This window comes from Podarcis liolepis (genome assembly GCF_965112155.1).
Source record: "Podarcis liolepis genome assembly, chromosome: 4".
Classification (NCBI taxonomy): Eukaryota; Metazoa; Chordata; class Lepidosauria; order Squamata; family Lacertidae; genus Podarcis; species Podarcis liolepis.
Window position 1 is genome coordinate 28188852 of NC_139558.1, and position 25396 is coordinate 28214247.

Below are 25396 nucleotides of genomic sequence, written 5' to 3' on the forward strand. Positions count from 1 at the left end.
CAGATAGTGGGAACGATCACTGGGGTTCAGGGCGCTTTCAGGTGGGCACATTTTGCACCACAGCCAGCACAGTGCCTCTTCAGAAGAAATGCTGGGTACCGGAGTCATTCACCACCACATCCTCTTTAAAAAATGCCCTTCCTTCCCTTCTGGTTAATGTAGATGTCTGAAGCTGTGTGTTGTTATTGTGAGGACTCTGTGTGAGAAGAAGGGAGAAATATTCAAGTAGTAACCGGCTGCTCTCCTACTCTAGAGGAAAATTAAGATTCCTTTCCCATTGTGGCTGATGAGGGCTGGTGGTGCATATATTTATTAGCTTGTAAATTCGCAGAAGTTGGCTCCTGTAATATATGTACCACGTTGTTGTTTTCCTGTTCTAGAAATCTACAAGGCCGCCAAGACAGTCTTCTCTGCCCTGGAGTTCCCAGGAGGCTCAAAAGCTTTCTAGCAGCACCTCACCTCTGATGCTCCCTCCAGGGGCTCCAGCTGCAACCTAGGCAGCCGTCACCTAGCTACTGCTACCTTTGTGGGGGCGAGGGGAGTGATCTCAGGAAACAAACGGAAACGGCCTGTTGACAGCAGGTCCCCTTCTTTTTAGCCACGCTTCCCTGGCCATTTTCTCAGATCTGCAACACATGAAGCCTTTCTCGTCTTCTGTGCATAATTCCCCCTACCATCAGCGCATATACATTCCTGGAGTGGCAGGTTGGACGGAAGTTGTTGCGGGGATTGTTTCTCCGCCCCCACTAAACGCCCCCACTGGCCGAGCCAACAAAACAAAAAGCAGCTCTCACAGCTTCCTTGTAGAAGACACAGGGCACAAAAAGGCTTTTGATGCTCTCCATTTATTGCAACACACACACACCGGCGGATGTGGAACAGCTCATCCTTTCCTTCTCGCCTCTCCACCTTTTTTAAATTTTTGCTTGGCCGGGTGACTTCTGTACGGAGCAAAGCCCAGGCTCAAGCTTCAGGTAATGCGCTCAACGTTGAGCGCGCCCGTGTGCAATATATATATATATTACAAAGAGAGAGGGGAGGGAGGCGTAAAGGGGTGTGTGTTGTTGTACTGGAGAAGTTCGGAGCGCGCATGCTCGCCCGCACCGTATGACGTGAGCTGACTGGCTAAGCAGGGAAAGATCAAAGCGCGAATGAGAAGACCCCGAGGCTCTCGGGGAGCTCGCCACACGGAGAGCCATTGCGCGGGCAGCAGTCGGGCTTAGGGGCCAGGTTTCCTGAAGCGCGGGGGGGACCCCGCTCCCTGCGCAAGTCTCCGAGCAAAGTTGCCTTTTGTTCCCCCCCATAATCCTCCTGCTCCTCCACCGCCGCCGCCTTTTCGGAGCGAGCTGCCGGGGACGGCTGGCTGGCTGAGCGCACATGGGCAGAGGCAACCGAGGCGCCCCAGCCAGGCGCACGCATGACTGAGCGGAAGAATCGCCCGCCAAGAATCCCCGGCAGGTCAAGGCAGGGCAGGGATGTGGCTGCCATGAGACAGAAACTCCGGCGTGGTGGTGGATGTAGGAAGTAGCAGAGCGGCGGCGACCGAGAGGCAGAGAGAGAAGCTCCCCCTGGCTGGAGTCTCCCGCCTGTAGCAGAAGGAGCAGGCGGCGGCGGCGCAGGAGGAGGCTGAGAGCCGCCTGAGCAGCTGCCCGTCGCCTCGCCATGGATTGCAGCCGCCTCAGGACTCTTATTAATAGATACGTGAGTATCCGGGCAGGGGTCGGCGCTGCCTGCCGTTGCCAAGGCGTCCTGCCGAGCGCGTCAAAGCAAAAAAAATGGGAAATCTTGCCTGGCTTTTGCTCATAGCGTGGAAGCGCTCCCTTGCGCGCAGGCATGGCGCGCTGGCACCCGAGCCGAGCGAAGATGTCGCTTTCTTTAATTTCAGGGCATCGCAGACCCGAAGGGAGCAAAGCCCAGCGCGTCCCTCCTCGCTTCATCTTTCTGTCTGTGAAATGTTGATCCCCGGAGACAAATGATCCGCCGCTCCCCTTAGTTTTTCCTAGAGATAAAAAGGAAGGGTTGAAGCCCTCGATGATGCGTCTCCTCCTTCCCATTCATAGATGTTGTGCCTGATCTACGGTCGAGAGTCCTATTACACTTGAGCGCAGTTTGCTTCTAAATAGGTGAATTTAGGAGATCGGCCTCCCACCTGCTTTTAAACACATCTACCTGGAAGGCTCAGTGGCGCTGGCTTACCTGCAGCCTGATGCTGGGCATGGCTTAAACCTAAAGAAATGGGTTTGGGATCACTGTTTTGCAGCCTGGTTCTATGTGCATTTTTTGGCAGTAAATCCCACTCCTTGCACTGTGGCTTACTACCAAGGTACATGTCATAGGATTACTTTGTGCAATGCTTTTTTCTGGGGGGATTCAGGGGTACACATACCCCTAAACATTTTGTGAATCTAAATTTGGCCTCATTGAGGGGCAGTATTTCAATATGAGTAGGAAAATGAGAGTACCCCTAAACATATTTTTTTTTTAGGGGAAAAAGCACTGCTTTTGTGTAAACAAGCATAGGCACAACCATCATCTCTTTTTCAACTTTCTAATTTACTTTTTAAAAATTATGCTTTATACAGCATTAAAGTCTTACAAATAATATAACTGATCTGTAGAAAGAACCTTATGATCTGAAAATAGAGGTGCTGTATGTACTTTTGCAACCCAAGAAAATCTCTAATAAAAGCAATTTTTTTAAAAAAAAATATTTCACTGCTGGCAGCACAACTTCCTTCCCTTGCCAACTGGAGGCTGAAAACTATTTGGAACTGATCAAATAACATTAGATTACCCTTCTACTTGGCCGGGCAGAGTGTGGCCATGAACATTTCAGTCCAGCATATGATTTGCTTGCTGTAATTTATACTTGGGGAAAGCTAATAGGCCAGCAACACTCAAAATTAATTGACATGTGTTGCCAGCGCTTTCTTAAGCCTCTTTAAATCGAATTAAGAAAATGGTTCTCAACAGTTGCCTCTGAAGGTCAGCAACAGATGACAATTGGTTGGATAGCTGCACTAAACCGTCGCACTAATCCTAAATAATACTTGCATCATATACTCCAGTGGAGTTTACTTTCAGAAAATTGACTGCCTACAGTAACTGAAGTTACTTCCAATTACCATATTTTATCCGTTATAAGACTAGGTTTTCCCCCTAAAAATTAATGTCGAAAATTAGGGGGCGTCTTATACACAGATAGTGCCGAGGGTGGATTTTCTTAAATCGTGAGTTCCCAAAAATAGGGGGCGTCTTATACATGGGGGCATCTTATAGTCAGGAAAATATGGTAAATATGTTTGGTTTGAGGTGTGTATGGATGTAGTGGAAAATTAGTTCAGCTGAAAGCCAATGGTAAGCATTGTAGAATTGGGGTGCCAATTTGTATTTGATCCTGTACTTTATTAGGAGTCCTGGAGAGAGAGAGAACCTCTTGCCTACAGTTAAGGTTTCGAAAAACCACAATGTAAACAGATTGACAGATATGCACATTTTATGATGCTCGTATATGTAATAAGGCTCTGGAGCCTGTCTGTTTACAAGCTCCCCTTCTTTCTGAAGCTTTCCAGTAAGTGATCCGTCATGAGTCTGATAGTCTCATGATTTGCGCTGAGGTCAGAACAAAAAGCCCTTGAGGCATAATATACATTATTGTCTCCAGCAGGCAGCCATTGCTTAGTTGTCTTGTGTTTTCCTGAGCATGCTGATACAATGTGTGCTTTCTTATCTAAAAAAGTGGGGTGGAAACCCATGTAAAATAGTGTGTGTTGGTTGGTTTTAGTCCGCAATCCAATGCATGCTTACCTGGGGTATGAGCCCCATGGAGTGCGGTGGGTCTTTTGAGCACACATTTGCAGGACTGCTTTGTTGGTTACTTTGTTTGGAAATGCTGAAGAATGATAATGTGGTAGGTCAAGATGAGCATCGAGTAGCTAATTATATATTATTTAGGATTTTGGAAGGGCTGTGGTTGTATCAGTTGTTTCTTGAGTTGCCAGCCTATAGAGCAGGCAAAGTTGTGTGCATACTCCATTCTAAATAAATAAAGACACAGAAATTTTGTGCCAAGAAAGTCTTAAGTGTATAAACTACGGAAATGATGCCAATAAATATACTTGGAGTGGACCCATTGAAATTAATAAAACTTGGTTAGTCATGCCTATTAACTTCAATGGATCTATTCTGAGTAGTGCTAGCATTTGCTACAACCCATAATTTGTTACTATTTTGGGTAAATTTTATTCTAGTTTTACCACTTCCGTGACTGGTAAGAGGATTTCCCAACCATTGTAAATCTTATTCAGGCATTCCTTTGGCTTCTGGGTTGTCAGCACAGTGGTGAACTTTGGGCTTCCAAATTTCAGTGGTGTCCTATGCGAGACTAACATTTGGTGGCCTCTGCCTCGCGTGTTTCATTCCACAATCCACAGCATTGTTCTGGTGACCCCTGCAGTGCGGTACCCAGGGTGGCTGAAATGGTCTCGCTACCCTAAAATTGCCTCTGTTAAGCAGGTGCTGCCCATACACTGCCCAGTGTATCTTGATAACATAAGGGCCAGACATGAGATTATTGGGAAACTGAGTTGTTGACCCATTACAGCATCTCTGCAGGCTGAGCACTCCTGTAGATTTGCCGTAATCCTCTGTCGTCACAGATAAGGGTAATAACATGCTGCCATATCTACCTCCCACCCACAATCAGACAAGTAGAAACGTTTTCTTGGTGGGCTAGCACCCACACATCAACACACACCTTGCACACTTGAGTGTGAGGTGGAAATAAAAGACTTGCTGAACACAACAAAGGGTATAATCTTAAAAGACATCATACACATGTTTTTAATAATAAACAGTGTAAGGTAGGGCTATGGTTTTCCCAGTAGAGATGTGTGGAAGTGAGAGCTGGACCACAAAGAAGGCTGATCGCCGGAGAATTGATGCTTTTGAATTATGGTGCTGGAGGAGACTCTTGAGAGTCCCATGGACTGCAAGAAGATCAAACCTATCCATTCTGAAGGAAATCAGCCCTGAGTGCTCACTGGAAGGACAGATCCTGAAGCTGAGGCTCCAATACTTTGGCCACCTCATGAGAAGAGAAGACTCCCTGGAAAAGACCCTGATGTTGGGAAAGATTGAGGGCAAAAGGAGAAGGGGATGACAGAAGATGCGATGGTTGGGCAGTGTTCTCGAAGTTACCAGCATGAGTTTGACCAAACTGCGGGAGGCAGTGGAAGACAAGAGTGCCTGGCGTGCTCTGGTCCATGGGGTCATGAAGAGTCAGACACGACTAAACAACAACAACAATACACACACACACATATGCATATTCATAAACACACCAGGATCAATTCCCAGGCACTAGTGGGACACTCAGGCTTTGTTTGTTTCTGTGAAGATGCACAGTGCCACAGCCTTTTTGTAAAGAAAACCCTCTGATCCTCCATCTTAATGCGCGCACACACACGAACACTTTTCACCAGTAGTCAAACACACTTCATTCAGTATACCAGGTGTGTGTAAAACCTTTGCCCCCTCCCCCTGAATTTGCTGAGCTACAACTCCCACAATCCCTAGCCATTGGCTATGTTTGCTGGGGCTGATGGGAATTGTAGTTTATCAACGTTTGGCAGGCCCAAGGCTCCCCAGCCCTGCTATGCAATGAGCTTCCAGGTGCTGTGGCCAAACTTAACAGCGCTGCAGGTTTTGTGGTGCAAGCTATGTACTTGAGCACTTTTAATTTCCAAATGATTTGCATCCTGTTCAGCCCCATCCTGTATTTGAGTGAATTGAAATGGGCTTAAAATCATATAAGCTGCCTAGAAGAGCAACCAAATAGAAACAAAAGCATTTAAAAAGGCTTGTGAAGAAATTTACAAGCTGGCGTTTAGACCTTTTAGATAGCTTTCCAAGTAAAAACTAGGATGAGGTAAATGGCATATTTATTGAGCCGATACACTGATGGGCCTGTGTAAATAATGTATGTGTTGGCTTACCAAGTTACGTAGGAAAAAGTAGACGGATACAAGCCTCCAAATATCTTACAATCCAATAGAGACAACTGGGAAGAGAACACAGGCAGGAAATAGAGAACTTTGTGGCTAGGTTGCTTGTGGGCAGAAAACTCCTGCCAGCATATATAACACCATGTTGCGGGATTTGAACTGGCTACTGATCTGTTACTGGGCCAAGTTCAAAGTTTTGGTGCTGTTAACATTCTTATTTAATATAGGGCAGTCCTTCTCGCTTTGTAAGCCCAGACAAAGAGGCAGTTTATTGATGAACATAGCTGCGTAGGAGAATGAAAGTACAGTGGTACCTCGGGTTACATACGCTTCAGGTTACATACGCTTCAGGTTACAGACTCCGCTAACCCAGAAATAGTACCTCGGGTTCAGAACTTTGCTTCAGGATGAGAACAGAAATTGTGCTCCGGTGGTGCGGTGGCAGCGGGAGGCCCCATTAGCTAAAGTGGTGCTTCAGGTTAAGAACAGTTTCAGGTTAAGAACGGACCTCCAGAACGAATTAAGTACGTAACCAGAGGTACCACAGTAGCTGCAAGAACAAGTTAAAGGGTAGAGTCTTCACAACAACATATAATAACTGGTAATATAATAAACTCTTGTTGTACCAAATTTGGCTTTGTTTGGACTTTTTTGACCATAGGAACGCATTAATTGAATTTCAATGCATTCCTATGGGATTTCGTGCTTCGCAAGACGAAAAACTCGCTAGGCGAAAAAACTCGCGGAACGAATTAATTTCGTCTTGCGAGGCACCACTGTACTAATCTTCCTTAACTGCAGTACTGAAAAAGGAATAACAGCTGAAGACAATGCAGGTCTCTGTCCAAACAGATCAAGTAAAAGGATCAGGTATATGGGCTTATTTAATAATTGTGCCTACATAGGGAAGTGTTTCAGAGGGCCAAATGGAGAGAAGTATATGAAATGCAGTTAATGATGGCAGATCAGGTTCATCAATAAAAAAATAACTGTGGATGGGATTCACCTAACTAGCCCCATCAGCGGAAGCCCTGTGCAAGGGCTTTTGAGGGAACATTAGGGCTTTCCCTTCTTTACCCCATGCTCCCTGAAATTGGCTTTGAGGCGGTTGGGAGAACCCCCTCTCTAAGAGCAGAGGGAGGACTGTTGTGCATGGCAAGGTGAAATGCTTTTTCAGATGGAAGGTATGCCATAGCATAGCTTTGAATTCCAGCCTGTGTGTATAGAAATTTGTGCTATGACTTCAAAACTACGCAAACTTTGTGTTGTGTTTTATGGGGGTGAGGTCCTATGGGAAAAGAACTTGGGCTGTTCCACCCATGAGCTATCACCATCTTTGAAACGGTGGTTGTTCTAGACATGAAAAGGAATTTAGTATTGTAATCTTACACTTATAGAATGCAGCAGTTTTATAGCCTGGATTGTAAAGTGTCCGTTCACTTGCTCCAAATCACCCTGTCCTTTAAGGCTGAACAGGTATCTGCAAACACCAGTTTCACATTTAGTTCTTGAATCCCTGTGTTTGCTACTACGCCATTAGGGCGAGCGTAATAGGATGATCTAAATTTACAACTGCTGGCTCCTATTTGTATGTGCTATGGAGAAACCAGAAGTGCAGGGCTGAAGGCTTGGGACACTTCTGTAGATTCACAGGGACAGCGCTGTACCTGTTAGAAGCCGTACATGTGATACGCAGTACATGCAACTACCTTGCTCTTGTGGCCTGTCCAAAGATTAACTTGAGAGAGAATTGCCATTGTAGTTAATTGGTGTACATAGTGCCATAAAGCACAGGCAAAAAAGAGACATGTTTCTATTCCCTGCAAGGAGTGGGCAATATAAAGTTTGTTAGCTGGGGAAAGTAAATGTCACAGACACTACTAAGACTTTGATGTGGGTAGGTTGTAGGGTGGGTGGCCAGAGGGCTGTTGCACCTTTAGTTGTGTGGAAGAGGTATTGCAGCAGGTATCTTCACATAACAGTAGCAGGAGCCCTGTCTTCTTCTGCATCTCTGGCCATGTTTGCAGGATGAAAGGAAATGCTGTCAATAAAAATGGACATCCAGGTGTCCACTAACATGAAATTGGGTGGGAGGTATAACAGGGAAGGTTTTTAGGAGACCTTGTGTCTTTAAAGATTAAATTCCAGTGCAGAATTTCTTAACTAGCTGTTCGTTTGTAAATAACCTCCTTGCTTTTCATTGTCTGCAGTTGGCTTGGAAAAAATGTGAATATGTTATACAGAATAAAGGAGGGACGTGGGGAAGAGCTAATGGGGACTGTGGTGGGGGAAAGTTGTTGGCTAGGCTTATAAAACAAAAGGGGGGGAACCCTTAAATTGAATATTAATTACATTGTTTGTTTCAGCCATTGGCCACAATAATACAGTGATTAACATAAGGACAATAGGCATAAGATAACATAGAAATAATTTTACAAGCATATAACCAGTCAGATGAAGTATAAAACTGCTTAATTAAAAGAGAATAATAGCTGAACAGATGAACTTCAGGAATGATGAGTGCCGAGTCAGAAAACCAAACAAGCAGCAAGAATAACAGTTGAGTATACAACTGAGATAGCAACGTTTCTGGAATTGTCAGAAGGTACAGTAGTGCTGATGTGAATCCCCGGTAACCAATTTATTGGAATTCTGAGAGCTTTCTCATCAGAAGCTCCTATCCTTCATCTGTTGCTCTCACTGGAGCTCTTGTGATTGAGCAACATATGAGCAATATGAGATAAGAACAGTTGGTTATAGTCAATGCTAAAGTGAACATTCTGTCTGTGCATGGATTTCTGCTTGTGAAGTGATATGTTCCCCTCCCCCTCTGATCCCCCCATGTACCCCAAAATCTGTTCCGGGGGTTGCAGCCAACGCTCTGGAGCAGGTTTGTGGACAGCACGTGTATTCTTGATGAAAGACGCAATGGCAGGTTCAATGAGTGAAGAGTAAATAGAAATCCCTGCTTACAGGAGCTGCCAGTTGTGTGTTGCATACATAAGCTTGCATGAATATAACACTCAGGTGAGCAGCTACTTGCACACAGTGGAACTACGTCAGAACATGTGAATTTAGTCTCTGGTTTTTGGATGATGATAAATAATGGAAGACCTTTATATTATGCATTATTTAGGTCATGGAGGTAAAGTATAAATTACATGAGGAGGTCATGGGTCTTTGAAGTGTCCTTAAGATTTTGGTCTGAAACTGCTAGGGCATACTGAATTTAAAACGTTTTTGTTTCCTTGTACTTAACTACGCTTGAAGTAATAAAAACAAACATTTGTTGTAGTTTCCTTGAAAATGTCTCTGTATTACGACACTGGAGGTGATAATGTTGTATTTAGCTACATTATTCACTTTTAAAATTTTAAATTGAATTACAATAGGATTGGGGTTTTTTTTTTAAAAAAATAGCATATATTTATTATGTAATTTCCAATGGTTCTGTACAGTGACAATGCTCTTTGGAGCTCTTTATTATATGCTAAAGCCAGTTTTGTTTTATATGTAATTTATCCCACAGCGAAACAGTCCAGGTGCAATTGCTGATTGCTTCTCAAATGCGCAAAAGCAGCAGCACAGTTTTTTTTAATGTGCAGCAGGAAGTATTCTGTCATTCTTAGACTTCTTTGTAATTGTATTTAGCTGCAATTTTTTAATGACCAGCAGTCATTCCAGAACAATTTGATTTTGTATTGTCAGAATGACTTTGGCCTAGAAAAAAAAAATACTGTATGCCTATACCATTTAAGCTACTAAAGGTAACATTGTCTTTCAGAATTCAAATTCACAGTTTCCCTTCCCACCCTGATGAGCTGCTCTAGTGTCAAAGAAGAGCTGACAAGATACATTTGTGAAACACATTTGCAAAAATGGCCTGACTTAATCTCATTGGGCAGTTTCAGTTTGTGGCAAGTTCCATCCTGTAAAAAGAAGCAGTGGTTCTCAAGAACTGAATCCCTCTAAACATCAGGACTAAATATCTGATGAAACGTCAGGAAAAACTTTCTGACAGAGCTGTTCAACAGTGGAAGAGTCTCTCCTTCCTTGGCGGTTTTTAAGCAGAGGTTGGATGGCCATCTGTCATGGATGCTTTAGCTAAGATTCCTGCTTTGCAGGGGGTTGGACTAGATGACCCTTGGTTCCCCTTCCAACTTTACAATTCTATGACTCTAGAATTTTGGATAATGCGTCTTGCAAATACTTATCTGAGTACATTGCCTTCTGCTTCAATAGACTACTTCCATGAAAGTCATGTGAGAACGGCAGGCAGATCTGTCTCAGTTTCAAACCCAAAGTGTTATAAAAATGTAGAAAACAGTACTGTTGATTTAAGGGGGACTGATCAAAACAGTTCTACTATACAAGATCTGTATGGGATTGGGAAATATATGTCTTCAGTTACTTATATATCAGATACAGGGCTTTTTTTGTTTTTGTTTTGGAGGAGAATATGTTGTCTTCACTGCAGCCTTTTGCTTTAATATATATGGAAATATTTATTCAGTGGGGATTGCAGCCTAAATTGACTTCCTTTTAATCATTTATAAAGTGGTTCACTGCTAATGTATTCTTGCTAAGCTGCACTTGCTTTCAAAAGCAAAATATGCAAATACCGATATTTGTGGGGAAAATGACTTTTACTCAGAGCATAACTACTAATTTTATTTTATTTTTATTCTGTTGTTGTCATTATGCAGTTGGAAAATGGGCTTATGCAGCAATATATGGATGAGATTTTTTTTTTTGTTGGCCGTCAGCTTTTTGTGTTGGAGCAGCAGTGAAGTACACACTTTTTCCTTCTGATAAGTAGCTTCCACTTTAATTCAGTCAACAATAACCTGTTAGTATTGAGAGTTGAGCACGAGAACTCCTTTGGTAAATTTTGTTTGGTTTTCCAAATCTTAAGTGAAAACTTTTATCACGAACCTTTCCTTTTGTTCTGTTCTTTCATGGATAAGTTTGAGAGTCTTTAAGACTGGAAAGATACTTCAAAGTACTCCTTTAGTATTTAAGTAAACAGTACTTGAACATTTGCATGGGTAAGAACAAAAAAAAACCTCTCCAGTTCACAATCAGGTCCATGTGTGCTACAGGTCAGCTTGAAAGATGGGTCTGAGTTGCTAGTTGCCTTGCACATTTAATGACTTCTGCTCAGAAGGACCAAATCTCTATCTCCAAGCTGACATTTGGAAAATGTGCAAAATTGGATGGTCAATATTAGAATGCTCCTAGTAGTGTTACTAATTCATATTGCCAGGAGGAATTTCTGATTAAATTACATCAGCAGCTTTCCTTTTGTAGAACGAGCTACTACTGTAACACTGTGAATATCTGCTTTGCATACAGTTTTAACAATGAAAAATTCATTTATGGTAGGTCAACTGCTTTTTGCTAAGGTGCCGGGATTCCATCACACAGGGGCTAGTTAGTGATGAGTTAATATCCACATTTTGTTCTGGTTTTAAAATATAGCTTGATATTTCCTGCCATAGATGTCAAAGACTATATGCGTCTATAGTATAGTCTGTGACCAAACATTGTATGCGGAATATGGAGCAGTCTAAATATGCAGTGGTTTGCTGTTTCGGGCAGTCTGAAAGATATGTCCCTTGCAGCATGCGATGATTCCAGCATTAAGTGGTCACTAAACTCCTTTGCAGCCAGTGGCAATTGCCTGTTCTGCCTGACTATGACAGCTGGCTCTTCTCTGTTTAGAATGACTTGGCAGTTGTAGACCTTTGACAAGTTCATGGCTTCTGAAGTGTTGTATGTCTTTTAGAGATATGTTCTGCTGACATACTGATGCTTTGTGTTATTATGGGGCCAGGCATTTTGATCTCATGTGAGATCTGTTCCTTTTAAGAATTCATCAGTTGTTGTTGTTTAGTCGTTTAGTCGTGTCCGACTCTTCGTGACCCCATGGACCAGAGCACGCCAGGCACTCCTGTCTTCCACTGCCTCCCGCAGTTTGGTCAAACTCATGCTGGTAGCTTCGAGAACACTATCCAGCCATCTCTTCCTCTGTCGTCCCTTTCTCCTTGTGCCCTCCATCTTTCCCAACATCAAGGTCTTTTCCAGGGAGTCTTCTCTTCTCATGAGGTAGCCAAAGTATTGGAGCCTCAGCTTCAGGATCTGTCCTTCCAGTGAGCACTCAGGGCTGATTTCCTTAAGAATGGATAATTCATCAGTGACATGTGTTTAAAAATTGGTCTCTTTCTTTCCAATCTTAAACGTTAGCCTGCAAATGGTCATTTTTTATTGTCAGTAGCATTTACTTCGAAATAAGCTTATTTGGGTGTGCGTCTGTTTGTTTTAAATGCACCCATATCCTACTTTGACCTAAAACTTCCCAGTGTCTGTTTGCTGGAATACTTTAAAATTTCAAGAAGGTAAAAAACAATTATAATAAGTGCATACTTATCTTCCCAGTACAGTAGAAGTGATTTGAAAACATAGCTATGAATGGGAAAGATGATAGGGATTGCTACAATAATGATTACAAAAGGAAATGTACATAAGCGTGAAATACTCGCTTTTTAAAATCTAGAATTAATTCTGATTCCCTTTTGCGGTAGTTAAAGCCAATTATGAGCCAATTAAGTGTTTTCACATATTGCTTTAGGGAAAGTGCAGTTAACACCCCATCTGCTTGTCTCAAAAATAATACTTTTGCTTTCAAGGGTTTTGTTTGTTAACACTTAACTAGAAGAAAAAGAAAAATCATGACTAACTTACAATTGGTTAAGCAACAACTCCACAATTTGGGGTAATTCTTCTTGCCCAAGTGGATATCTATGCCCTGAGCTATCCCACACTGTTCAGGAGGGTTTGTAGCTTCCAGAGAAGTTGTTACTGGTGGTGCAGAGGCTATAGCAGATATGGCACTGTGGCTGTATAAGCCAGTTACAGAAAACTCTAACCCTAGCCAGTTGCATTCTACAATCCACTTGCTATTGGTTGCAAAATGCTGCTCTGATGCATTTTGTCTTAAGTATATTATAATGTTCAAACCTTTTTTTTAAAAGAGACATTCATTAGATTTAATTTTTAAGTTGCAAAACTTTAACACAAAGCTTTTTTTTTAAAAAAAATATGCAAACATGTTTACATTGATGTCTTACTCATAAGCACTAGATGACGTTATTCAGATGATGGGAGTTAGGAGTAAGTCTCTTTGTATTCAATAAGGCTTACTCTCAGGTAAGTTTGTACAGGCTTATAACCTAAGAAAAATTTGAGGGGGGGGGGAAATTTCTGGAGCTGGGACACAGCAGGACATTATAGTGTTGCATTTGAGGTAAAAATATGCCCAGGTCATTATTTTTCCTGCACCAGTAAGTTATACTTTGAAGGCGAAAGAAAGAAGAAGATGTTGCTTTTATTCTAGTTATGCTATAGGTTTTATTTCTCTCTCTCTCTTGCATTCATACACTCAAGAGATGCTGTGGACTAGCACATCAAATTGTAGTTAAAACAATTCAGAAATGCAAGAACTGCTAAAATGTCCTTAACTAGAATGAATATGATGAACGTTTGAGGGAATTTTTGTGATAGTTATTGGGGTGGTGGACGCTTCCTGTGTGTGTGTTTTACGAAAGAGCAGAACCATGTTGCAATCAACAGGAATGACTGAGAAAATAATGGCATTATATCTTATCATATTAACTTTAGCTCAAATATCATTGGTGCTCTGAGCTGAGAGGTTAGCATATCTCCTCTGTCTTGGCTCAGCTGGTACCCGGTGGTTGGCTGAGCTGAGCCCTGCATATTTTAAGCCAGCATAATGAAAAAAGGGGAGTTCTGTCCAGTAGGTTTGCTAGGTCAGGAGCATCCCAGCTTCTGCAAGTTCAGGGCCCAAACCTGAGATCTAGGAGCAGCCCTTGGTGATGTCATGGGGAGGCCCCTGTTATGGCACTGGAGATGGAGGTTAATTAGGAGAGGGGAAGGGAGAAGGGCAGACCATGCTATAATTTGCAGCCAGCTCCTGCTGGGCTGAAGCTTGCATGCTGCATGTACAGTGTCCTTAATAATTTTAAGCATTATGATTAAAGGAACTCTCACCCACGTGGAGATTGAAGCTCTTTACCTGTCACATGGAGAGGGCCAGACAAACCTGGAAACCTAATGACCAGAGAGAAGGGGGACTCCTAAGCCCATGCAGCTTCATCACTTGACTAGGCAACCTGGTGTAAAATAAGCCGGCAAAAAAGAGTCAAAGACTATTTTAAAGGCTTGTTTTCCCATTGCCACACTTAGGACAGCTCAGCCAGCTGTAGGGCTGTAGCTGAGTAGAGTTTGGATCTGGTTTAACTTTACACCAGTTTGATTTACACCAGCTACTTGTGTATAGGATTGCTCCCTAAGTCTTGTTGATTTCAGAGGCACCGACACTTGATTGCCAGTATACCAGCCTGCAGCAGCCTTGTACCTTTTACTCAACATTACTTTGTTGAAGTATTGCCTCCAATGATAAAGAAACAGGAAACTGTAATGTTTCTATTGTTATAATTGTCAAGTGAAAACTCAGCTGAAGTTCAGCCTGAACTAGAAGGCAGAATAACACAACAATACAGTTATCTCTCCTGCTTTAATTGCCATGGCAACAAATTCCGCGTAGATTAGATAAAACAAAGGCTTTTTTCTCTTTACACCTCACAGACACCAGTTTCTTATCTTAATCTCGATTATCCAAGCTTTGATTTAGTGGTATAGCCTTCAAAGATTGTTAAACAGCTTACCTTACAAGTGTGTTTGTGTGTTTATTTTAAGCTGCATACACATTTATTATCTGTATTTCTTTTTTTAGTTCTATCACAAAACATGAATGAATTTGCCTTGTCCTTAGTTTCACAAGATTGTATGCAGTGTTCTCTCTGTTAGACTAGCTGTGCTGCTCATAGTATATTGCCTTGAAGCAGCAGATGTTGATCTAAGAAGGCTGTACGGCCAACATTGAGGGGTAAGCATTAGCTTCTTCAAAGGGTATAAGTAATGCAGTTGCCTTTCCTCACTTGCAATTATCTAAATCTTATCCAAAGTCTATTGCTTTGGATTTTTCACATTCTCGATAGTTGAGTAATTAAACTGCAAAGCAGTGGCGATTCTGTTGCCTGATGTCATTGAGTAATCTTCCTGCTTTGCTCAAAAGAGGATTTCATCTAACCTATTTTAACTAGAGGATTAAGGACAATTAGGTTCTTCCACTGCATTGTTGCTAAGATATGATGTTTTGAAATCCTCTGAAATGCACTTCTGCTAAAGCTCTAGAGATCTCTTCGTCAAATTAATTAGCAACATTTTCTTTAAAAAAATTTTTTTTAGAAGTTGCATATTGACAAGATATATCTTAAATAGATAGAAAAGTCTTCTCTTCATGCTTTTAAATTTTATATTTGAATATAAACGCAGGAAAATAATTATGCATCATAAATGCTTAATTTTATTGTTTCTGTGTAGAAAGCCAGTCTCATCGTAATAATTTCAAGCCCTGTGTTAAATACCAGCTTCAAATGCAAGCCTTGTGATCTTTTAAGGATAGCTTCCAGAATGTGGGGGGTGGCGCAGATTTGTGGTAATAGCTATTTATTGCTTATGCCTCCTTAATGCTTTGTTCCTCTGTACACACTTGGCAAATGATGAAGTAGACAGTCCACAAAGGCTCAAGGCAGAACAAATCTATTAATCGTTAAGGTGCTGTTAGATTGTTGTTTTTCTTGCAGCAGACAAAATCAAAGCTCAGCAATTGGTGGAACTGTTTTTTGGAATTCCTCCTTGGACTGAGGTGACCAATTCAGTTTTGAAAAAAGCTCATGTGCATTTTGGAAGCAGCTGCCTATAGGCTATGCAACCATGTTTACTGAAAGTGGTGAAGGATTTGAGGGAACAGAACTTGGGCCTAGGCTTTAAGTTATATCTTCACTTTTCCCACCATTAGCCAGCAAATAAGTTGACTTTTTGCTTAAGTGGTAACAAGGATGTAACAGAGGTATTACTCCTGTCTGCTCAAAGCCCTAAATGCTGTTTGCTAGCACTCCAAATCATTAAACTGGTTTCTATTACTCCCCAAAACACAGGTGTTGTTCGTCTAATAATTGAAACAGCCAAATAGCTTCCCAAGCAGAACCAGCCAGAAAGCAGACTTTTTTGCGCAACCTAATGGCGGCACTAGCTAGTGTTTTCTTTCTGCTTGCCTCCCCCGCCCCGCCCACAATAATGGACTTAAGTACTTACACTGCAAGTATATCTGACCAGAATGACACATGTGCTTTGGGAAACATATTTTAACCAATGGCACATTATTTACAAATGAGATTAAATATACCAATCATTCATAGAACAAATATTGCATATTGGGTGTGTTTGAGTTTCCAGTCTTCTTCAAGATCAGCGTCCTTTAGAGCCTTAAGGTGTGTGTCAGAGAGCCAGTGGTGGTGTAGTGGTTAAGAGCAGTAGTCTCGTAATCTTGGGAACTGGGTTCGCGTCTCCGCTCCTCCACATGCAGCTGCTGGGTGACCTTGGGCCAGTCACACTTCTCTGAAGTCTCTCAGCCTCACTCACCTCACAGAGTGTTTGTTGTGGGGGAGGAAGGGAAAGGAGAATGTGAGCCGCTTTGAGACTCATTAGGGTAGTGATAAAGCAGGATATCAAATCCAAACTGCTCCTCCTCTTCTCTTTAGCAATCTCGAATTTTCGGCGTTGCTTTTTTTTTTGTTCTGCACTTTCTCATACTTCAGACAGCTCCCGTGTCCTTTTTTCCTTTCCTTCTTCTCAACCTTGGTTGTCTCCTTTTAATGGCCTGTTTTTGTTTTTGCATCAGAGCCATTGAATGTCTCTGGTGCAAATCTTGCTCTCCTGTTTTGTTCATTATAAATTCATGCTTTCCTCCTACTCATCTGCCCTATTTTCTGCCAAGCAAGCTTGCGTATCTCATCTTACTCAATCTTCCCCTTCTCATATTCAATATCCATTTGCTACTTTTTAAAAACAAAACAAAACCCAACCCATCTTTCTTCAGTCCTCCTTCAATTTATTCAGATAGTATTGTCCCATATTTTGTTGATAAAATTTCTCCCTGTTCATTACTTCCTGCACTTTGATCTGTTTCTTCCTTTCTGCCAAATCCTCTTACTTTTTCATGTTCTTCCTCTCCCCTCGGTTTCTGCCTCCGGCAGTGCATCCCTTCTTTCTTCAGCTAAATCTGCCATTTGGCCTCTTCATGTCATTTCCTCTTGCTTCTTAACAAATATGGTCCTGCTTTTTTCTTCCTCACTTGATATTTGTCATTGTGCAGTCCTTTCTTGCTTTAAACCTGCTTGTGACAGCCACTTCTCAGTCACTCCGAGTCCTGTGCCATTTGAAGGAAGGGAATTCCTGGCTCACACAGAGTGTACCCCTCTTCTCAGTCCACCCTTCCCCCTTAAACTACTTGCTGCCACCAGACAGGTAAAGGTAAAGGGACCCCTGACCATTATGTCCAGTCGTGACCAACTCTGGGGTTGCGGCGCTCATCTCGCTTTATTGGCCGAGGGAGCTGGCGTACAGCTTCCAGGTCATGTGGCCAGCATGACTAAGCCACTTCTGGCGAACCAGAGCAGCACACGGAAACGCCGTTTATCTTCTCGCTGGAGCGGTACCTATTTATCTACTTGCACTTTGACGTGCTTTTGAACTGCTCAGTTGGCAGGAGCAGGGACTGAGCAACGGGAGCTCACCCTGTTGCAGGGATTCGAACTGCCGACCTTCTGATCGGCAAGTCCTAGGCTCTGTGGTTTAACCCACAGCGCCACCCGCATCCCTGCCACCAGACAAGGGGTTAATTATTTCCACAAAGCTTCCCCCTTGCCTCCCAAGTTTCCCTGGGGGTCTCCCTAAAGCCTTTTAAAGAAGTGTGTTATTGTAGCTTCTGAAGTGTGAGGGTGTTATGCAGGTTTAAGAAACAAACAAAGAGTTTAATAAGATTGGGGGGGTGGGTGGAATAAAAAGAAATATATGCAGAGTATACAGAAATCCAATCTATCCCCACTGGAATAAAATAGAAAACTGAAGTAGGTTAAAACACCAGCCACTTTCACTGGACTGAACAGTCCCAAAACTCACCAGGATCTTACTCTTGAGAAGTAGCCCTTTGTTTGCCCATCTCCCAGACTTTCAGAGCTTTTCCTTATCACCCTCTAGGCTTGGTACCCGTTGATGTAGATTCTGTCCCTAAGTAGGCTGAAACCTTTGAAACAGGAGACATGGGCCTTTCCTACATCTACAATGGAATTTCACTGCCTCTGTCCTGGCTCCCACTCTCAGACACAGTACTTGGACTGTTGGGTGGAGAATTCCTGAAGGCTTATTCCAAAGAAGTCAGCTCACAGTTTAAACATAGGCCGATACAGGTTACACAGTCAATAGTTTAGAAGCAGAGTTCTAATATATGGTCCAGGCTATGTCTGCTCAGCTGACTTACTACCCGACCAGGGTCACATGCTTCTTCAGCTGCCGAAACAACTTTGCTATCAGTAGGTGGGGTGATAGCTGACTCACACAATACTCCCTTCAAGCAACTTTGGCTGTGGAAGTCTCCTGGAGGGTTTCTCGAACCATCCCCACCAACAGTCTCAGGCATCTCTCCTCACATTCGTCCTCTCCCTCTGACAGATCCTGCCAAGGCAGTTCCTCCTTACTTGTTGCCATGGGGTGAGTCAGGGCAGCCTTGATAGTAGGGCATTTGCTAGGTTTCCAAATTAACTCTGTAATCCCAAGTGGACAAACAAGAAAGATATGTAACATACAGTACAAGTAAAATATGCATTCCCACATACCATATGCAACAGTCTATACAAGTTGCCTGGGACAACCATACCCAATGCCTTCACACTGCTATTGTTTTCCCACTTATTATTTTTTTAAAGCTTCTTCGGATCCCTACCGCAGTGTTTCCCAACCTTGGGCCTCCAGCTGTTTTTGAACTACAATTCCCATCATCCCTGACCACTGGTATTGCTAGCTAGGAATGATGGGAGTTGTAGTCCAAAAACAGCTGGAGGCCCAAGGTTGGGAAACACTGCCCTACCGTATTTCCAAACCATCACACTTCTTTCTTTCGTTTCATCTATGTGAACAGTTTGTCTATCAATATGTCAGTTGTGTGTTTTTTAATTCGTCTTTTGACCTCCTTCAGTCTCATTTTTTTTAAACTCCCCATGCTACTGAGACTGCTTTGTGTAAATGGTGTAATGGTTGTTGTTTTTTTACAGGCTAAGTCACAAGGGCTAAATCCATTCTTCATTCCCCTTGATCTTTCTTCAGTTTAGGATGCAGCTGGTCATTCTGGTTCTTGATTCTAATTCTTTGGGATTTTGTGGCATTTGCTGGTTGGTTTCACTCCTAACAAAGAGTTCTCTTAAAGTTTGTGTCAATGACTCTTTTTCTTCTTGGGACAAACCCACAGAATACTTTTAAAGTAAGTATCCACCCTCCAGGGAATTGTAAAGGGTGCTGGGAATGGTCGCTCTGTGAAGGGGAAACTATGATTCCCAGAATGTTTTGGGGGAAAGTCATGTGTTTTAAATGTATGGTGCAGATCTGCTCAGAGTAGGAAAAAAATAATGTCATTGTCAGAAAAACCCTGAAAGCACTCTTTGTAAGAGTGAAACCAAGGAATGTCACCAAATCCCAAATAGTGAGAATTGGGGCAGGCTGTCTTCTTCTCTTCCTCCCATGATGAGAAGGGCTACTCCTGTTTTAGACAGAGGAGGGTTTTGTGACCATCTCCTGAAGAGCAATAACAGGCATTGGCAAACTCGGTCCTCCAGATGTTTTGGGACTACAACTCCCATCATCCCTGACCACTGGTCCTGTTAGCCAGGGATGATGGGAGTTGTAGTCCCAAAACATCTGGAGGACCGAGTTTGCCTCTGCCTGAGCAAGAGACTTGGGAAAAGCTCAGAGGGGGCTGGAGCCAGCCATTTGTAACATTAGAGTGTACAGATTCCTATTTAATCCACTTCTTGCACTTTTCAGAAAGAGGCAAAGTGAAAATGTTTTGTTTTTAAAAAAGGTTCCCCCCACCCAAGCTAAAATTAGCAGTTTGGATTAGTATCCTATTATATTCCTAATTCTGTTGTTGTTGTTTTTAAATCGTTGCTGGAAGAGCCATTACTTTTAGCGGAGGTAGGCTGTGAAAGCTATCGCATGTCAAACTGTCATTCAGTCTTAATGTGAAATGAGCCCCCACCCTCTAGAAAAATGCACTTTATTGGACATACAATACATAAATGGGAACAGAACTGCAAATCTAGAGATCTAAGATGTATAACTTAATTATTCTCATAGTTTTAGCATTTTCAGTAGTAATATTATTATATTGCAGTTAGCAGTTTCAGGTTAGATTTAGGCCAACGGTTTGCTTTTCAGTAGAGCAGATAATGTAGACTGTTATGAGCTCATTTGGGTATAACCAGGTGGCAGAATAGTGAAATAAAATGGCCTCCTTGCATATTAGAATGTTTTTCCTTTTTTTCGTAATATTGCTACAAATTGCACAGATGTGTCAGTCATTAAAAGGAGACCTGAACCAAATATTTTACGAATTTTCAGTTGTAGGGCTTGTTAAACCAAAAATAATACTAAAATTTTGAGGTTCTTGTCCTGACTTCATCAAGGAACTCTGGATTGTTTTCATTGTTGCTGTTGCACCACAGAATTTCAGCCTCCTCTGCTATCCGCTGCAGCTCCCCTCCATGCACCCTCAAAATCTGCTCCAGAGGGTTGGCGAATCCTCCAGAGCAGATTTTTTTTGAAGCATGTTAGGAGAAAGGTGGAGGGGCATTAGATGAGCAAAACGTCCAAGCGCTCTCTCAAAACTGGCTATGTCCTTAAACCTGCTCTCAGAGTTAATAATAATAATAATAATAATAATTTATTATTTATGCCCCGCCCATCTGGCTGAGTTTCCCCAGCCACTCTGGGCGGCTCCCAATCAGTGTTAAAAACAGTACAGCGTTACATATTAAAAACTTCCCTGAACAGGGCTGCCTTAAGATGTCTTCTGAATGTCAGGTAATTATTTATCTCTTTGACATCTGATGGGAGGGCGTTCCACAGGGCAGGCACCACTACCGAAGAAGGCCCTCTGTCTGGTTCCCTGTAGCCTCACTTCTCGCAATGAGGGAACCGCCAGAAGGCCCCCGGCGCTGGATCTCAGTGTCCGGCTGAACGATGGGGGTGGAGGCGCTCCTTCAGGTATACAGGAGTTGAGTGTATATCAGTTGCATTTTTTTAAACCTGAGTAGATGGAGTGCGAGATTGTTCATTTTTAAAAGAAAAGGACAACTGATAGCTGGGGACATTTAAAGAGAGAGAGAGAGAGAGAGAGAGAGAGAGAGAGAGAGAGAGAGAAGGAACTAAACATGCAGAAATTCTATGTACTGAATAATAGAGTTCCTGTAAAGCAGGAAGCAAGCAACGGATATGGGTTCTGGCCGTTTCCTCCAAACCTTTATTAAAAAGACAATGCTACATTATTTTTAGCTGCCAAGTGGCCCATGGGAGGGGTTTGAACCCCTGGATTTGGCTGCTGTTTATGCTGATGAGCAGTAAAATAATATAGCAACAGAGAACACATACCATTCCTGCTCTCCCCTCCCTGCAATTTAACACATGGAGTGAAGAATGAAGTACACACAATGGATAAAGTCTAGTGTATGTTCAGATGAGCCTGGAAGAATACAAGATAAAAATTTAAGCTTTGCAGCACAAACTTCTAGCCCACCTGCCATGCACAACGTCTGGTGAAGAATCATCAGCCTGAATTGCAAACAAATCCACAGGTCTGTACATACCTGTGTGTCGCACTGACATTTAAAGATAGAGACAAAGAACCTGTTCTTACCCAGTTTACAAAATCTTCCCTATCTGCTCACCTAGTGTCAGTTCTCAGCAGATGCAAATAGGTGAGAATACAATTTGCATGGTTGTAATAAATGAGTGCAGCATCTCATTCCATTTGCAATGAAACATGGATGTGTTGCAACTGAAGAACGTTCGTGGATATAAGCCAGATCTGTGGAGTGCATCCTTCATTAAGTGCTTTTGGTCAAGTCTTTATGGCTCTCAAGTACCAAGCGCAAGAATAGATTGAACTTGAGAAAATAGATCAGCTCTTTAGGTGCTCTGCAGTTCCTCTTTCACATGCATTATATCATGTTTTATTGAGAGGGGGATTTCTACCACTAGTGCATCAGGACTGTATTACCATCCATACTTTCAAAAAAGCGCTTTAGGTTCTTCCAACGGTTTCCTGGATAGTCACCAGGGACTTTGAAAAAAGATTTCTTTACTTTAATATTGATGCCAAATGCAAGAGGATCTAGCTATGTAGCTTCCAAATTACTCTCATATTGCATAGGAGTCTCTGACTGGCGTAGCTTAGGGAGTGGTGTGTGCTCTCCCCCCCCCCCCACTTGAGCTATGCCAGCTTGAGCAATGGACCCTGACCGATAAAACGATTTGTGTAAAACGCACAGAAAGAGGCCAAAATGTGAAGATCTTATAAAAGAACTTGAGGCCTAGTTTACATAAGTTATTTCACAGCGAATCAGAATTAGTTGTCAGAAAGTAGAAGGCACACCTGGTAATCAATGTATGGCTATCAAGACTAGCTTATGAAGTGTGGTGACTTACCATGGTGCCCATACATTACCCTATCAGGTGTGGTAATGAGAACTTGTGCCCCAACGTCTCGATCAAGTACAGTGGTGCCCCGCAAGACGAATGCCTCGCAAGATGGAAAACTCGCTAGACAAAAGAGTTTTCCGTTTTGGAGGTGCTTCGCAAAACGAATTTCGTATGGGCTTGCTTTGCAAGACGACAATGTCTTGCGAGTTCCTGCTGGTTTTTTTTCCTTCCCCCCTCCCTTTTTCTAAGCCGCTAGGCCGCTTATCAGCTGATCCAATCAGCAGATAAGCCGCTAAAAGCCGCTAATAGCGCTAATCCGCTAATCCTTCAATGGGCTTGCTTCGCAAGACGAAAAAACTGCTAGACGAAGAGAATCACAGAACGGATTCTTTTCGTCTTGCGAGGCACCACTGTACTGTACAGAAGTGTAACAAAATGTTGCTTGCTATTTGATTGACAGGCTTCCTTAAGTTGTTACATACATACCATGGAAGAAGGTGGGGGGTTTTTTGGATGCATTTCATTTGAATTGCACTTTTTTCTAGTACCTTGATGCGGAACAATTACTACTGCCACTTCGGTGGAAGTGTAACTTCAATGGAAAACAAATCGGAAGTTGTCAAAAGTGTGAACAAGTGTGGGAGTATTATACCTGATCCCAGTCATTTCCTTCTGACATAAAATAACAGTAACAAAAATGCAACTTTTAAAAATATGAGTGTACCCAGCTTTTTTTAAAAAACAGGTCTAAATCGACTTAGGGCTTAGGGCCCTCATATCTGTGGGACCGCCTCTCCTGGTATGCCCCGCAGAGGACCTTGAATAACCATAGTTTAGAGGTCCAGGCCCTAAGGAAGTCAGACTATCTTCCACCAGGGCCAGGGCCTTTTCAGTGATGGCTCCGACTTGGTGGAATGCTCTGTTCCATGAGACTAGGGCCCTTCAGGATTTAACCTCCTTCCGTCGGGCCTGTAAGACAGAGCTATTCCGCCTGGCCTTTAATTTGAATTCAGCCTGATCTTTCATTTCCCTTCTCTTCCCTCCCCCTCCCCTTTTATGAAGATCACCCACTCTGAGACCCCACAGCTAATTCTCCCCTGACCTCCTTGCTGGCCCAAGTAGGATCAATTCAGCCAGCTAGCCTTGGGGATTATCTAATTGATTTTTGATTTTTATTGATTTTTGAATTTTTGAATTTCATGTTTTTATACTGTCTTTTTTGCTGCTTTTATAATTAAGTGTTTTAAGGTGTTTTAAATTTGTTGTTAGCTGCCCTGAGCCCGGTTTTTGAACCAGAAAGGGTGGGGTAGAAATAAAAATTTATTATTATTATTAACTTTCCCCCCAAAGGAACTTTTGTGAAAACACTTGCAATTAACAGAAAACAAACTAGTTCTTCCACTTCGCAGGTGTCATAGTATTGTCTCAAATGATATGCATATGAAAGTTGGAAAAAGGCTTAACTAGTGATGATAACTTTCCTCTGACCATATTGGTTATAAGGTACTGAAGTCTGAACAATGATTACAGTATACTGTAGCACGAATAACCCATGATCAAGTCTTCAGTGCTCAGCAAAAGTTCCTGGTTCCCAATTCCTGTCACACATTCATGGCCTGTAAATTCCTAGTTGGGTTTGATCAGGGTTGGACAGCGTTTGGAGAAGGGGAGAAATATTGCCCATATGGAATTATGATGGCAAGTTCTAGGACACAAGTGGGCAACTCACGGCCTACGATGTGGATTACAGAAGAAGAACAGGTAGCTAAAGACAACAACACCATGAACAAAATAGTTATTAAAATATACCATAAGTAGTATATCTAAACAACAGGCAACAGCAGCAGCAGCAGTCCCCCACAAAAGCTTGGGTTTTCAACTGGCGTTAAAAAGTAGACCATAACTGTGCCGGTTGTAACTTGTGTTGCAGCACAACTGGGATTCTACAGCCAAGGTGCCTGCACTGAGAAGGTTTTGTCCCAGACCACTGTAAAATGAGCTTGCCTTATTGCTGGGACCACCAGTCAGGTATCTCGCACTGATTTCCATACACGAGCACGCTAATTCCTTTCGAGGATTCTGATTAATCTGAGCCACAATTATTCCCCATTTGCTTCTGTGGAAGGGGCTTATGCAAACTTCTGCACAGAGCAAACGCCCATCAGTTGAAGTGAATGGGGAACCATGCCTGTACAGGAGGTTTGGGTGTGCACCGTAGCTCAAACAGGGCTTTGCGTTCTGGCAAATTGTCTAAAACAAGTTAAAGTTTTGCAGTAAAAGTGAAACATAACTGTGGCTGGCTTCTTTTCTGCAAACTGGAATGTCCAATGTTTGCATGGCGTTGGCAAACAATTATTGATTCACTAACAGTTTACTATCTAAATGTATTTTATTTTATTTCTAAAGTGTAACATTTGTACGCTGTGTATTTTTTGCAAGGAAGTCAGAACAACAATATGGTAAATATTTAATAATCGTGGTAAAGACTCCTTTCTCTCAGCAGGCAAAGGTCCAGATCTAGAGAAGAGGAAATAGACTTTCTAAATTATTTATAAAATGCTGCATGTAACAAGATTTCTGACTTTATGACTTTCCGTTATGTAGAAACATAGTAAATCTATGTGCTCATTTGTGAGGGATGCTGTTGATGAGGCCACCTGAAGATGAATTAACAACAGTTGCAGAACAGCCCAATTTCAGGGTTTTGTTTTGTTTAC

At 42.4% G+C, this 25396-nt stretch overlaps 1 protein-coding gene across 5 annotated transcripts in view; it reads left to right on the forward strand.

Moving 5' to 3' along the window:
• The first annotated feature begins 805 nt into the window (after nt 1-805).
• ATP11A (ATPase phospholipid transporting 11A) overlaps nt 806-25396 on the forward strand; it is a 107108-nt gene continuing 82517 nt past the window's right edge. For 3 of the 5 annotated variants that reach the window (XM_083501124.1, XM_083501122.1, XM_083501120.1), the window contains exon 1: nt 806-1701. In XM_083501124.1, the coding sequence (XP_083357250.1) occupies nt 1663-1701 (39 nt within the window). In that variant the 5' untranslated portion in view covers nt 806-1662. The remainder of the gene's footprint in view (nt 1702-25396) is intronic. The other 2 variants (XM_083501123.1, XM_083501121.1) reach the window with 1 other exon arrangement.